The sequence below is a fragment of the Lissotriton helveticus genome, chromosome 7 (assembly GCF_964261635.1).
Source record: "Lissotriton helveticus chromosome 7, aLisHel1.1, whole genome shotgun sequence".
Taxonomy (NCBI): domain Eukaryota; kingdom Metazoa; phylum Chordata; class Amphibia; order Caudata; family Salamandridae; genus Lissotriton; species Lissotriton helveticus.
Window position 1 is genome coordinate 641,721,271 of NC_136068.1, and position 14,832 is coordinate 641,736,102.

Consider the following 14,832-nt stretch of genomic DNA (forward strand, 5'->3'; position numbering starts at 1 on the left):
GTCACAGTGAGGTGTAACCACCTCCAAGACAGGAATTAGTGTATTGGGACAGGGTGGGGCTCTTGACAGCGCCACTAGACTGCTTTGAAGGGTACATTTGATGCCCTCCTTTTATACTTTAGTTGGAACTAGTTCAGGGAGCTGTTGGCTCCTGCCCCTGCGCAAAACTGGACAAAAGACATTAAGAGTATCCTCCCCACTGTCCAGCCCCTCCTGTGTGAGGGACCCCTGAATAAACCCAACCCTTTCCTTAGGGTACTTAAGGGCTTACCTGAGGGTGGTTCCTTAGATTTGTCGTGGGACAAAATTCAGTTCCAAAACCACTTCATCTTCAACTGTATGGGCACTTTGGACTTCGCTTTGTGAACTGAGACTGGAACTGGGAAGACTCCTCCTAGTCTTGTCGTCCTGCAAGTCTTCTGCATTATCTATGCCTGTGCTCCATACCGGTTTTTCACAAGGCCTGTGGCCATCCAAGACACCCGAAGAAATTTCCCCTGGACTGTAGTCGCTCCCTTGCATCTGCAGGCACTGCAATGAAGCTGACCGGTCTGCTGTTTCTGAGCTCCCACGGACTCTGAAAGGTTAAGCAACACAGGTTGTGGTTCTGCAACTCTTTCAAGGCCTACACAGTCTTTACAGCAAGTTTGAAGCCAGTATCCCTTGTCGTAACTGCTGGAGCAGTACCCCTGTGCACTGTTCCGACTTGCCGTTATCAAGGCTTGTTGACTCCAAGAAACTCCAGCATCTCTTGCAACCAAGATATTTGTCCTCATCGCATCCTCTGCACCGTGAACCTGCATCATTTGTGAGCTGGTCGAGGTCCTCTTGCGAATCCTGTGCCTTCGGCATGTCGGTCCTCCTGACATTCTTCTTTGACTTCCGTAGGCTCACCTTGTTTGGTCGGGGCCTACTCTGACTTTACTGCTTGTGAGGAGTCCCTTGCTGGTTCTTACATTGCACCTTTTTCGTCTGCTACGTTTGTTTTATTTATTTATTCATTTATTTGAAAAGTTTTATATAGCGCTGGCTCGACCCGAAGGTATCAGAGCGCTTTACATGAGATAGGACATTGCATCAGAACATTGTTACATAGTTACATCAGTTACTTATTAACACGTACACATGAGGGGAGAATGGGAACAGGGATAAGGAATTCAAATAGTAAACACAACGGGGAGGCGAGGAGAACAATGTCCGATGTCCGGCTGGGTAGGTGCCGTTCAAGGGGTGAACACGAGCCAAAGTCCACTTTAGCTGCAAGAGATAGCTCCACTGGCCAGGGTTGCTCGGGCACCCCGGAAAATAAAGATAAGTTCAGGTTTCCGCCCAGGAGGCATCATCAAACGTTCCATCAAAAGTATCTGTTAAGGTGTGTTGGAGTGTAAATGCCTGAACTGGGTGTTGCCGTTGCCAGGGCTTGTTGGTGCCCCTTCCTGGACATCCGATGTTGGACAGCTCGTGAATTGTCCTGGTTTTTCACAGCGTGCCTGGTCTGCACAGCTGCAGTGCCAAGGTCACCTTAACTCTCCTGCATCTTCTGACATCGGTGGGCATTTGACTTTTCCGTACCTCCTGATCACTCCTGAGTGGTATAGACTGTCCCTTCTGCTTGCATGTACTTCTCATCCTGAATTCACCTTTGCGTTCCACCGGACTCTTTCACTTTCTTCCCCAGCGGCGTCTTTACTGAAATTCCCCATTGTGGTCTATGGCGGTTTCCGACGTAACTTCGCACCTATTCACCTGGCTTCCCTGGTGTAGGTATCCTGGTTCCTGGGATATCCATGGGTGGAGTGACTCTCCAACCTTCTATCTTCCACGGGGTTTCTTCAGGATCCTCTCGGAAGGGTCCTTCTTCTTTAAAACTGCAACGCGACTTACCCATTGACTTGTATTGAGCACGTTGTAGTGTTCCCACTCTGCATTCAGCCTCTGTGGAGTTCTTGGGTGGTTCCTTGGGTCCCCAGCTCTTCTACGTCTTCTGGGTCCAGTCTTGACTTAGTTCGATGTTCGCATTCCACTTTATTGGTGTATGGTTTAGTCTACCCCTGGCGACCACCATGTATTTGTGCTACTTAAGTGTTACTAAAGTATTTGTGTATTGTGATTATATCTCCGGGTAGGAGATTCTGCAATGTGTTAGTGAGTGTTTATAATAAATGCATATTTTTATAACTACACTGTATGGTTCTTTTTCACTTAACCTACACTATATGATTAGTACTGGTAAAATAAGCTTCTTTACACTCTTTCTGGACTAAGCCTGAAGGCAGCTCTCCACAGCTACCACTTTCTATGGTTGTCCTAGACCTCTAAAATCACCACAAGGGTTGTCTGGATTAGTACAGGGTGCTTCTCTTAAGTAAGTGTGCACCATATACTAAGCTAGCCTCCTACACATGAGTTGTGTGTATGAGATGAATGAGAAGACAGGTTTGAGTATTTACTTTTATGGTTGATACTATTATTAACCAACTATAAGGTATATCTGAACTATACTTTATGTGCATGCTTAGCTTTTTCTAATGTGTTTTTTGGATTTTAATTGTGTGCACTGTTCCAGTTAGAAGTCATATCCTGGCAGTTTTGCACACCCACGTGTGTCCTGTAAGAGTGAGTGGTTTGTTTATTTCTGTTTGTGTTGTCAGCTTAATATTCCCCAGCTATATGCTGTATCTAAACTGTGTTGGCAGGGCTTAAAGTACAATGTCCAATGTGTTGTGGTGAGTGCTTGTTGCTTATGGGAAATTATTACGCTCTTATTTATTGCTTACATGCTCTGTTCTGCCTAATGTTGACTGTTGGTGAATGATGAAGGCCTGTAGATGTTCTGATGATGCCGTGCTGCGATTTGTACCTTTGGGAGTCAGACATATTTCCCCCTGCCAATTCAGTGTAAATTGACTAAGCTATTTAATGTGCAGAGTACAAAGTAGGCATTTAGTATGTCTAGATTTTGCTCACATTGGCCGTTGGTTCCTCCTCCTTCCCTTTTCAGGAAACAAACCGTACAACTCTTCATTCCTACGAGTGGTGTCAGCAAATACTGTTTATGCTAGTAAGGTTGTTGTTCAGTTGCTTGGAACCAACTGAGTTACAGTACACAGCTTAACAAGATGGTTGAGCAAAATAAAAGTATTAACTAGAGGAGGGTAATGAAGTAAGGACAATGCAATATTGCAGTGTTTTCTGCACAATGATGGATTTACTCGATTACCCCATAATACAACATATGATGCATTTTTGGCAGATTTCAATTAAAAAAAAGTTCTAGCTCAAACATATCAAAGGTTAATTAAAAAGAAGTCACACATTGTGCAGCATAGTATCATATACTTTCCAGAGGTTAACTGGTCACCTTTTAGTTTCTGATGGCTGTAGTCCAGTAATTATTATATCACATAATTTTCTTTTCTTTGCCACATAATCTTTCCTTTTCACATTCTTTGCTGCATAACTCCCGTGGCCATTGGATTGGAAAGAATGGAGCAGTAAACTAGATAGATAAAATGCTGAGTAGAGGTTATGGGGAGGACCATGTGGAAAAATGGGGAGACATGAAGGTCGAAAGATAAAAGTGCATTGAGGGAAACTGATGCATGAGGATGCAGGTGGTTTGAGGAACATGAAATCGGAAAGCAAGAATCTGGAAAGCAGACAAAAGTGTGGAGAAATAGATGAGTGAGATAAAAGAATGGGATAAGAGCACAGTTCAGTGGAGACAGGATGGAGTGTAGTGAAGAAGGTAAAAAGGAAAGGATGAAAACATTGAAGAATGATTGAAGGGGAGAAGATGGGACACAGCAACACAGTTCGAATAGGTCAAAACTGGCAGGGTGAGGAGTGAAAAGAAGTTAATGGGAAAAGATAATGGAGAAAGAATAAAAGCAATGAATAGGAGGAAGATAGAGAAGCATGGATAAGATAGCTGAGGGCAAGGTGCAGAGGGAGAAAGAGAATTAGATGTATAATGAGGTAGTAGACGTGGTCAGTGAAAACAACTGTTGCATATTCTATAAGTATTTGGTATTCTAGAATTCTTAGTACCAATCTGTGCATCGTTTTCTGGAAGTACTTGCATAATTTTGTGTGTTTTTCAATGTGTATTTATTTTTCTGCCAGGTAGCTGGGTAGCGTATCCTTTTTTTGTGTACTATGTTTTTACAGAGACCTACGTTGTGCTTCACTCCTAGCCTATCTTGTTGGTTTGCAGTAAAAACAATACAATTAAAGGGGTAGAGCAAAACAAGCGGAAAATTACATTTTGAAAAAAGTAGAATATTCAAAAAAAGTTGAGAAAAAAATCCTGAGCAAGTGCATGGTTAGGTAGAGGTCTTAGGTGCATTTTAAGTTTTATTTTGGTATTTAAGGCTAGCGTGAAGTATGGTATTATGGATAATATAAGGTTAGCTGTGGAGTGTCTGAACAGTTTCAGGGCTCCGTCCATCATCTCATTGTGTTTGCTTTATTTGCCCTAAGTTGGCAGGGTATTCCCAGATGTGGGTCCCTTGCTCACTTTGCCACTGGATTCAAGCTAGCCTGGCTGAAGAGGGTTGTTATCCTGAAACCTGTCCCAGGATGCTTTTTCTGGTTCAGGGAGGCCTGGCTTGACAGTTCGGGCTGGACTGTTCCCATGAGGCACAGGGTCAAGACTGATTTGCATACAGCTGGGTCTGAACTGAAATGGCGAATGAAGATGGATTCAACCCAGATCTGTGACTAGGGGTGAGTGTCTGAAAAGTGTCAGCGCTCCATCCATCATCTCCTTGTGTTTGATCTGTGTAATCGATCAGGATTTTCCCTGGGTGCGTGTTTATCTTTGGGTATTGGGGACCCCACCTGTGACCTGTTACTCAATAGGCGTGGGCATGGGTCGCAGGAGCTGCCTGACCACATACCTCTGACTCCGGGTTGATGGAGAAGTCACCTTGGGTGAATCAGATAGCAATGCTGTGAGTTCATCGGAATTCCTAAAAATAATATGTCAGTCACTGATATCATATTTATCGACATTATCAGCATTGCACATACGGTGGTCATCTTGTACATTAATATTGGCAACAATAATATTATCCTGTGAGCCTGGATTATTACATACATTGGTTATCACTATTGCCATTGTCAGCGCTTCTGCGTGGGCACAAGTTATGGTATACATAGTCTGGCATTGTGAGGGCACAAGCTGTGGCATACGTTCACATTCCATTTACTGATATTCCCGTCGTCAGGCCTGCACTTTTCATGACGTGCATTGACATCGTGTTTACCCATTCCAACACAGGCTTTGAAACCTGAGTTGGCCGTGGACCTCTCGGAGGTCAGTAACTAAATTAATACATTGTGAGCAAGAGTGGTGATCAACGTGGACGATAACATGGCAATGAGCCAAGAATGAGAGAAACTGCCGGGTGCGTATAGTAAAGTAGAGAGTGAGAAACTTGTGGCAGAAATGTACGGCCCATGAAAGCAGGTCACAATGTGATAACATCCATATACGCCACGTGGCGGAGCATGAGGAAGGTGACCAGGTGGTGCAGTTTTGCAAGGACCTATCTGCCTCCGTCCTGCGGGACTCAGATGCTGGTGGGATGCAGATTATGCGAGTGCATAGAGTTGGAGCGCCCTAGCCGACTCACAGCACCAGGCCACAGGGTATTATTGCCAAAGTGGTCTCCTCACAACTGAAAGATAGAATCATGAGTGGCAAGGAAAAGTGACCAATATTATCAGGTAATACAGTTTGGAAACATACAATTACCTTTCCCTGGCCACGTTGAATCAACGGTGCACCTTGACACCAGTAGCGGTGACGTTGCACAGGCGACAGACCAGCCGATCGGCCTTACCTTTCAACCTGTGGTTCCAGTTGAACAACAGATCTCATACAATACAAACCCCAGAGGAAGCACAGGAGATCCTGGGACCCTCCCAAGAATGCTCAGAGACTCCTGTGAAGGAAGGGAAGGGACAAAAGGAGCAACCAGGGGAGCAATGGGAGAAAGTTACCACTCCTAGACGATCACATTGCAAGCAACCTGGTGAAAGTCTGACGGAATACCCTTGTAGGAAGCTTATATGGAAGATCTGCGGATGGGTAGACCTTGCTGACTGATTCGAGAGTCCATGAATGAATGGGGGGCATTCTCCACATTCCTTGTCTCATACTCATCATTTCAAAGGGCCTGATGGTCTAGTCATGCCCTGTGCTCTCATTGAAGTGGTCCTAATGACAGTTCCTAATCGGGGTAGGCTGGGGACTGAGATACATTGGAGGGCTGGTTAGCCTCTCAACTGGTAAGACAACTTTTTTGTAAAATGGGGTGGGGGGTGGGGTTGGTGCGAGTCAAAGGGGGTTAGTGGGTTACAGCGTAACTCATCCCGGCGCAAGGGATGTATCAGTTCTGTTCCTGACAGGGTGAATTTTTCACAGGAATTGCCAGGTTGGGAGGTGGGGAAGGCTGTAGAGGGAGAGGTGTTTGCATGATGGGTTGCGGGGAGGAACGTTTTGTTCAAACTTTGCATAAGACCACTATGTGTCATGTTATCAGTGGGTAAGTGGAGGGGACTACTCCTTGAACAGACTATATGGTAGACCCAGTCCTTGCAACTTATTCTATACTTTAGTAGATGGTTTGGAATGTTAACAGCCTTAATTCCCCAATCAAGCACCACAAGGTGTGGAGAGAGAACCGAGAAAATCAACTCGACATTGTCTGTTTCTAACAAACGCATTTGAGGCTGCGAACACCTATCTTATACAACATAAATTATCCCCTCATGATTCTTTGCCTGTGTGAATAATAAAAAAGGGTTGATGATCACATTACTTAAGGGGTTCTGCTATGATTTAACAGTAGTGCTTAAGAATAAAGAGGAGGGGAGGTGTATATATTTGGAAGGCCTCCACAGGGGAAAGCTATACAACTTACTCGATGTGTATACCCCAAAGCAGAATTTCAACCTCTTTCTTTTTTAATCTGAGTGCAGTTGGTGAATGGGAACCTGGGATCTTGTTCTGGGTTGGGTGTTTTAACCTGGTCCCTGATGGAACATTAGATAAACATCCCTGAATTAGCTCCTGGAGGGCTCCATGTCTGTGGAGCTGCTTCAGGGTCTGAAGGGTGGACCTCCGATGCACTGCGTACCCGGATGAAAAGGACTATGTATTTTTCTCCCATACACACAGATCTTACGCTAGTTTAGAACAAGTGTGGGGAACACAGGATAGAAGGGAAGCCACATAGTCCATTTATCTCTGTGGAATAGCAATAACTGACCATGCAATGGTTCTCTGAGACGGTGCACATTGGACTAGTCCCCCTCACCCCCCAGTCTGGAGATTCAATAAATCCTTACTGAAAGACAGGGTTTCCAGGCAAGAACTCAATACGACGATGATGAAGTACTTTCAGGAAAATGGTACAAGGTGCGTTAGGTCCAACACTTTATGGGATGCCTTTTAAGGCTGTGCTTAGGTGATGATGCATTGCAGAGAAAGTGCGCTAGCGACAAATAAGGTAAGGCATAGAGCTACTCTGGAAGCTGAGATTGCTCAGACTCTTCCATAGGAAATCAGGCTCTCTTAGAGATTTGTGAGACATGGTCATCATTAAGGGCCAATTAAATCTTTGGGAGATGGAAAAATCAGAGCAAGCATTACTAGGAATGCGCTGAATGTTTTATAAATAAGCCAATAAGACAGACTCTTTATTAGAACGTCTGTTTTGGGTACAGGCAATCTCCTGGAAAATACCTACCTTGCGAGGAAGCGAAGGCGAGATCCTGGAAGATAATCGTGACGAATAGCGGGCATACCAGGAATGCTGCTACTCGCTTTATCTGTGAGACTTAATGTCCCTGGAGAAATTAGAGAACTTTATAGCACTAGCTAACGTCCCTAGGTTCTCAAAGGCCAGTAGCGACCACATAGAGTTATTGGCGTAGGTTGCAAAAGCTGTTTCAGACTTGCATCCAAATAAATCACTGGCACCAGATGGCCTCCTAAATAGTGTATACAACGTTTGCAAACTTAGATTGATCCCACATTTGTTCAATTCCTTCTTCTCCTCATGGATGTTCTTGCCCTCAATGGCTGCAGCAAACATCATGCTGATCCTGAAGCCCAGAAAAGCAGCAGAGGACTGTGGGGCTTTTAGACCCATAGCGCTGTTAAACTTGGATATTATAATTTTCACAAAGATCCTTGTGAAACAAAGCTTACCGCACTTACCATATTAAATCGACCCAGACCAATCTGGGTTTGGGACGCATAGGCAGGCGGCAGACATTAGGAGGGTACTACATTCAAACAAAAAGGCTAACTATCGGGGGATCTCAATGCCAATGCTTTCACTTGATGCCGAAAAGACGTTTGATGGAGTCGATTGGCCCTTTCTCACTAAGATAATGCAGGCGGTGGGCTTCGACTCACCGCATGTTGACTTGGCTGAGCGATAGGTATCAGACACCAAAAGCTCGGGTCAAAGTTAATGTTGAGAGATCGGAGGAGATCCCTCTCCTTCGAGGGACCAGACAGGGCTACCCGCTCTTGCTGTTTTTGTTTGTACTAGCAGTCAAGTCTCTCGTAGCTACCTTAAGGGGACACCCTGGAATACAGGAAATTACCTTAGCTGAGGAATATGTCATACACTTATTTGCAGACCATATCCTCCTGTCTCTCATGGACACTCTACAATCAATTTCCAAGGTGCCGAGCTACTGGGAACATTCAGTACTGTGTCCGGCTTCAAGGGGACCTGGTCAAATCGAAGATGTTGAAATGGGGCTCTTGCTTAATACGAAGAGTAAGCAGACTTTCTTGGCTCTGTTTGAGCGAGCACCAGCGAAAAAAGTGAAATAACCAGGAGTGTATCTTATATCACGGCACTGCCTGTTATACACAGCCAACTATACCTGCGACCTTAACGCCATCCAAACTGACCTAGACTGATGGCAGCGGCTCTATGTCTCCTGGCTCAACAGAGTGTCATAAAGCAGAACATGCTACCTTGCCTACTTTATCTATTTCAAGCACTGCCTATCACCTTTCCGCAGAGGGACACCTTCTGCAACAAGCCATAGAAAGCTTTATCTGGACCTAGAAGAATGCGCAGGTCTCAAAGACTCTTAAGAGATCCCCTAGGTGATCTGGTGGCCTTGACTATCAGACCTTTGCAAATACTATCAGGTGGCCCAGCTACATGTTTTCTTCGAAAGGTCCCTATATGAGACTGAGCTCCACTGGGTGCATATGGATGCATCTGTCATTGGAAGGGCTCCTTGGGCAGTCCCCTGGCTCCCCAACACCCAACACCGGAGGTATGCTAATTCTCTGAAATTCTTAAGACTCTTCACCATAAAGGATAGACGTACCAGGGTTGATGGGCTAATGACTTTTCAATCCCCATTTACACTTGTGTTCGGTAATGCAGAGTTTTCCCCAGGGACACTTAAAGGGGAATTTGCGCACTGGGACAAAGTGGGATGCAGGATGCTTCTGGACCTATTCAGGGTTGAAAGTGTTAAAGTGCTTTTGAAGTCCAAACAGGAATTTCACCTACAGGAAATAGAGGGCAAGAGATACCTACAACTTCGCCATTTGGTACTACACCCAATTAATGAATCACCAGCCTCTCGGCTGCTATCGGTTTCGGTAAAGTGGCAGCTATTACCTGGTAACTGTGATCCTAAGGGCCTTATCTATGATCTTCTTGCTAAACCCACTCCTGACCAGGTTTGGCCCTACATGAGACAGTGGACAAAGATTCTAGGCCGTCGCATTCCCAGGGAGTCCTGGGAGAGGATATGGGATGACTTCTCTTCACTTTAAAAAAGTGCAGAATAGGCAAACAATGTACAAGGTCATGACACTCCGGTACATCACACGTATGAAGCTGAAACAAATGTTTAAAACATCGGAGGGGTTATATTGGAGGGGGTGTGGCCATCACATGTGGGTTATTTGCTCATGTGGTGGACTTGCCCTAGTCTGATAACATTCTGGAAAGAAATCCTGAGTCCCAGTAAGGGGGTGTGGGGACTCATCGCTTCCTGACCCAGCCACTATAATCCTGGGCCTTAAGCTGATGAGCATGCCGCCAAGGACCAAAGTAGATTAGAGGATCCTAACCAACCTGCTACTAGCAGCGAAGCAGTTGCTAGCGTTACGATGGAAAACCCAGATGATAACCTCCACACAGGATTGGGTCAGTAAATTGTGGGCTCTATTAGCTATGGAAACATTGACATGGCTCCTTGTAGATAAAGAACATACTTTGAAACACAATGGCACCTGTTAATTGATTATTTAATGAATAATGGTCCATATTATGGTTACCCCAGATCTTTGAGGTCCTTAGATTTGGGTGTCTAAGGCGGAACCCTTTGGATTGATACTGTTGTGTGTCTCATTGATGAAGCATAAGACTTAATGTAATTTATTTGGGTATCTGTGGTGTATCTTATTGCCACTTTGTCCTTTTGCTGTCAATGGTCCACTGTCACTCTGATATATGGTTTGGGGGAGGATGGAGGTGTGGTTGTATTTTTTTTGTAGCAATGAAAATTCAATAAAAACGTCTTGCAAAAAAGAAAGACAAGGAGTCATAAGCTTACTGGTGTGGGTTGATTAGTGGAACAAAAAGCTGCCCGAAGGTGATTAATTGATGCTTCTAGGCCATGGTATGCGACCATCCAATATGGAGAAAGTGGGAAATGCATTGCCTGCAACGCATGGAACAAAATGTGAAACACCCGTACAGATGTCCCTCCGAATAGTCCCCACCCACCCCTTTGATACAGACTCGTCTGTCTAAATCCAGCTCTTGCTCCCTCTACTTCTCCTTTGAGCCAAGCAGTATAGCGAATGAGTTTTGCTCTATGTAGTGTTCGTGATGCAGTGTGGTGTATAATCCGCTAAGATTTTTGTTTTGTTTGTTTTGCAGGCTGAACCACAACCTGGGCATGCAAGAGAGGAGCCAGCAATCCAAGCGGTCTGAGAGCCACTTAGTTCCTCTCTCGATTGCATGGAAGTTCCTGGTAGCCAGAATCCAGGAATTTCAGCACATAATTACCACATGAGGCTGCCTACAGCTCCTGGCCCGCCCTCAAGTCAGCAGGCTGAACCGACTGGGCAGATGCCTGAACAGTGGCCTCCAGGCATGCAGCCAGACAACCTGGCAGGACTTGGCTGGGCAGATGCTTCCATGTGTGCAGGTAGCCAGAACCAGCCTTGGCCTAGCTCTCATTTCTGGGGCTCAGCATCCACCCCTTGGAGGCAGGAGGTACCCAGCACTATGCCCTGGGCTGGCCGGCGTCCCGGAATGGTGAGCTTCACCGGTGTGCCACCATGGTGAGTATTATTAGCGCAACCTTGGTTTGCAGTATAAAGTCTTGCTTTCAAACCAAGGAAAATACATTGCCAGGAATCGGTAAGGTTGTATTTCCATAAATCTACTCTTTGCAACCTCCTTACCTCTTATTGTATAAAAAGCCTGTTCTTTGCTCAGACGCAACATCTCTAGTTTATTTTTTTCCAAATCCCCATAACAGAATACTCTATTTCTCCCTGTTGAAGTGCAGAGATGGTCTATCCCTTCCACTCTTGGTCTCCTCTGCTTACTTCGTGACAGTTGTTCCTAGCTTTCACATACTATATTGAATTTGCATGTCCAAGCAAAGATAACTTGATCCTTTATATATAAGATGGAGTGTGCTGTGTAGAAAAGCATAATGATGTGAAGATGTTTTTTTAAATTGTGTGTAAAATTAAGAATATGAAAACAAACCTCTATTCAATAATTGGCACAAAAGCCCGTGTTTTAAAAGACTAAATAAAATCTGTCTACAATATAAGAATCTGAAGATAAAGCAAACCTGCCAAGACAAAAAAGTAAGATTGTGTGGTTCAGTAGTAGTGTGCAGGGTGCGGTGCACGGTCTGCAGAGCATGGTTGTGAGGTTATGGCTCTGTAGCCAGTTGATGAGAGTGTACATAATGCTATGTAGAGTATGGCTCAGGGTTTACCAAGTATGTGTGCGAGTCGTTGAATGTGGTTTGATGTGATCTATGTGGCCCAGGATACAGAAAATGTTTGGGTGTCCTGTGGAGATGACTGTGTGCAGAGCATGGCTGGGGTTTTGAGGAGGGTAGCTAAGGTTATCATTAAGAAATGGATTAGGTATCGAACTAAAATGATAATTTATATAAAAATTAGAGATAGGTGGTATCACTTGGCACTTGAACTCTTCGTTGGAAGGCGCTACAGCAGAGGTCAGCGCTGCCGCCATTCCGTCGTCGAGTGAGGCAACGCCCCTTTTTCGAAGCCACGCCCCCCTCGAGGTCGCGCTAAATTGACAGAGCATTCATAAGGACGCTGAGTACAAGCGCCGGTGGATGCTTTCTTGTTCTCCTGAGGCGAAAAGCCGGGAGTGTGTTTTTTAACCTGTCTTAAATCTGATTTTAAACATTTGACAGTCACATACTTTACTTGTTGCACTTCCTACCTCCTCGCTTTCCCTCTTGGCACTTGAACTCTTCGTTGGAAGGCGCTGCAGCAGAGGTCAGCGCTGCCGCCATTCCGTCGTCGAGTGAGGCCACGCCCCTTTTTCGAAGCCACGCCCCCCTCGAGGTCGCGCTAAATTGACAGAGCATTCATAAGGACGCTGAGTACAAGCGCCGGTGGATGCTTTCTTGTTCTCCTGAGGCGAAATGCCAGGAGTGTGTTTTTTAACCTGTCTTAAATCTGATTTTAAACATTTGACAGTCACATACTTTACTTGTTGCACTTCCTACCTCCTCGCTTTCCCTCTTGGCATTTGAACTCTTCGTTGGAAGGCGCTGCAGCAGAGGTCAGCGCTGCCGCCATTCCGTCGTCGAGTGAGGCCACGCCCCTTTTTCGAAGCCACGCCCCCTACTGACGGTATCTGCAACTATAAAATATGTGCTTCCTTCGGAAGCGCAGCGGACGAGCGCAGCGGGAGCGCCGTTTGCGCGCCGAAGGCGCGCCCAAGTCAAGCCCGTCTGCGCCCGTCCGCGACCGGATCGCGGCCAGCGCCAGCCACGCTGCCGGTGAGAGTAGGGCGATTAAGACAATCGTCTGGTCAAGAGTGGAATTACTAGAACTGAATACATCGAACATGTGTCAGGCGATTAGATCCGACCTGGCCAACACTGCCCTACCACTGGTATGCTCAAAATGCTGCAAAACACTTCGCGATGCCTCTTCTCCACAAATACTACACTTAAAAACAAAAACGAAACCGTCAACTAACTACTCCGACACTACTATTAAGGCTGGCCTATTAAACTGCAGATCCCTCCCGAGACATGCTGATGACATCTGGTTACTACTGGAAGATTCTGAATGGGACGCCCTATTCCTTACGGAAACGTGGCTATCTGAGGAAAATAGGGCCTCCATATTACTGGCAGTCCCGCCGGGTTTTAAAATAAGTTTTTCGAATAGAGAAAAGGGCAGAAGGGGTGGCGGGGTAGCTATTATTTTTAAAAACAAATTCACATTGGCGTCCTCAACACCTACCACTCTTTCTGGCATAGAGGGGTTACTTTTTTGCCTCCAACTTAATCCTCAACTATCCGTAGCCGGTCTGATTATTTACAGACCCCCGGATTGCTCCTCAACAAATACCTGCGAATTTATGGACTTTATAGTCCAAAGCTCCTTGGCTCACTCATATTTCATTGTAGCTGGCGACTTTAATATTCACGTTGATAATCCTGATTGCCCCCTGGCCCTGCAACTTATCTCAACACTGGAAGCTGCTAATCTACCTCAAATTATCTCGGAACCTACGCATAAGGCAGGTCATATGTTGGACCTGATCTTCTCCAACATCACGGACATAACAGCCAAACCCCCACAGCCATTATTATGGACGGATCACTTTCTTATCCCTTTCTTGTTCCCCCTCCCCCACCAGCATCGAACAAAGGGGAGACGTTCATATGTACGCAGAAAATGGGACAATATATCACCAGACTCCCTCTGCTCCGCTCTCGCAGCTACCCCCTTAGCTCTATCTTTGGACGCAAACATTGATGCAGCAGCGCTGAATTGCTGGATAGGTAATACGGATAGGTAATACGGTGGATAGCATAGCCCCTGCAACAGTCGCTACATCACGCAGGGAATCCCCCTCCGCCCCATGGTTCTCTACTGAGTTGAGGGAAATAAAAAGCAACTGTAAAAGGCTTGAACGACTATGGCGGGCAAACTATTGCGACTCAGCAAAAACTTGCTATAAAGAAGCCCTCCGTGGTCTCCACCAAGCTACAAGGAAAGCAAAAAAGCTTTTTTTTTGCATCTTCCATTCAGCAAGCGGAGCAATCTAGCAAAGAAGTTTTCAAGATTGTCCAATCTTTTTTCAAACCTACGGCTATTGAGACTGAAGTCACTCTGTCGGAGAAACTCTGTGAGGAGATCTCCGACTTCTTTGATAATAAAATTGAGAAGGTTTATGCTTCCTTCATTAGCCCTGAGCCCACAGTAATGACGGATATTTCTGATACTGTGCTGCCCTCCCCCTCCCTAGCTGAATTCCACCCTATCTCCTTTGCTGAGGCCCTGATGGAAGTACAAAATGCAAAGCAGGGGCCCCTGATGACCCCTGCCCGCCTAAGCTTTGGTCTATGATGTCGGAGGCGATTGCTATACCACTTCTACACATCTGGAACACTTCCCTGAGTGTTGGAAACACGCCACACTCCTTCCCCTGAAAAAGAAGCCAAACAGCGCCTCGGATGATTTAAGTAATCTCCGCCCAATCTCCCTTCTAGCCGCCCCCGGAAAAATGCTCGAAAAATTGATAC

At 45.6% G+C, this 14,832-nt stretch overlaps 1 protein-coding gene across 1 annotated transcript in view; it reads left to right on the forward strand.

Moving 5' to 3' along the window:
- Positions 1-14,832, forward strand: part of HCFC1R1 (host cell factor C1 regulator 1) — a 50,878-nt gene that overhangs the window by 6,497 nt on the left and 29,549 nt on the right. The window contains exon 2 of the mRNA XM_078652897.1: positions 10,947-11,353. Coding sequence (XP_078509023.1) covers positions 11,028-11,353 — 326 coding nt within the window. The 5' untranslated portion in view covers positions 10,947-11,027. The remainder of the gene's footprint in view (positions 1-10,946; positions 11,354-14,832) is intronic.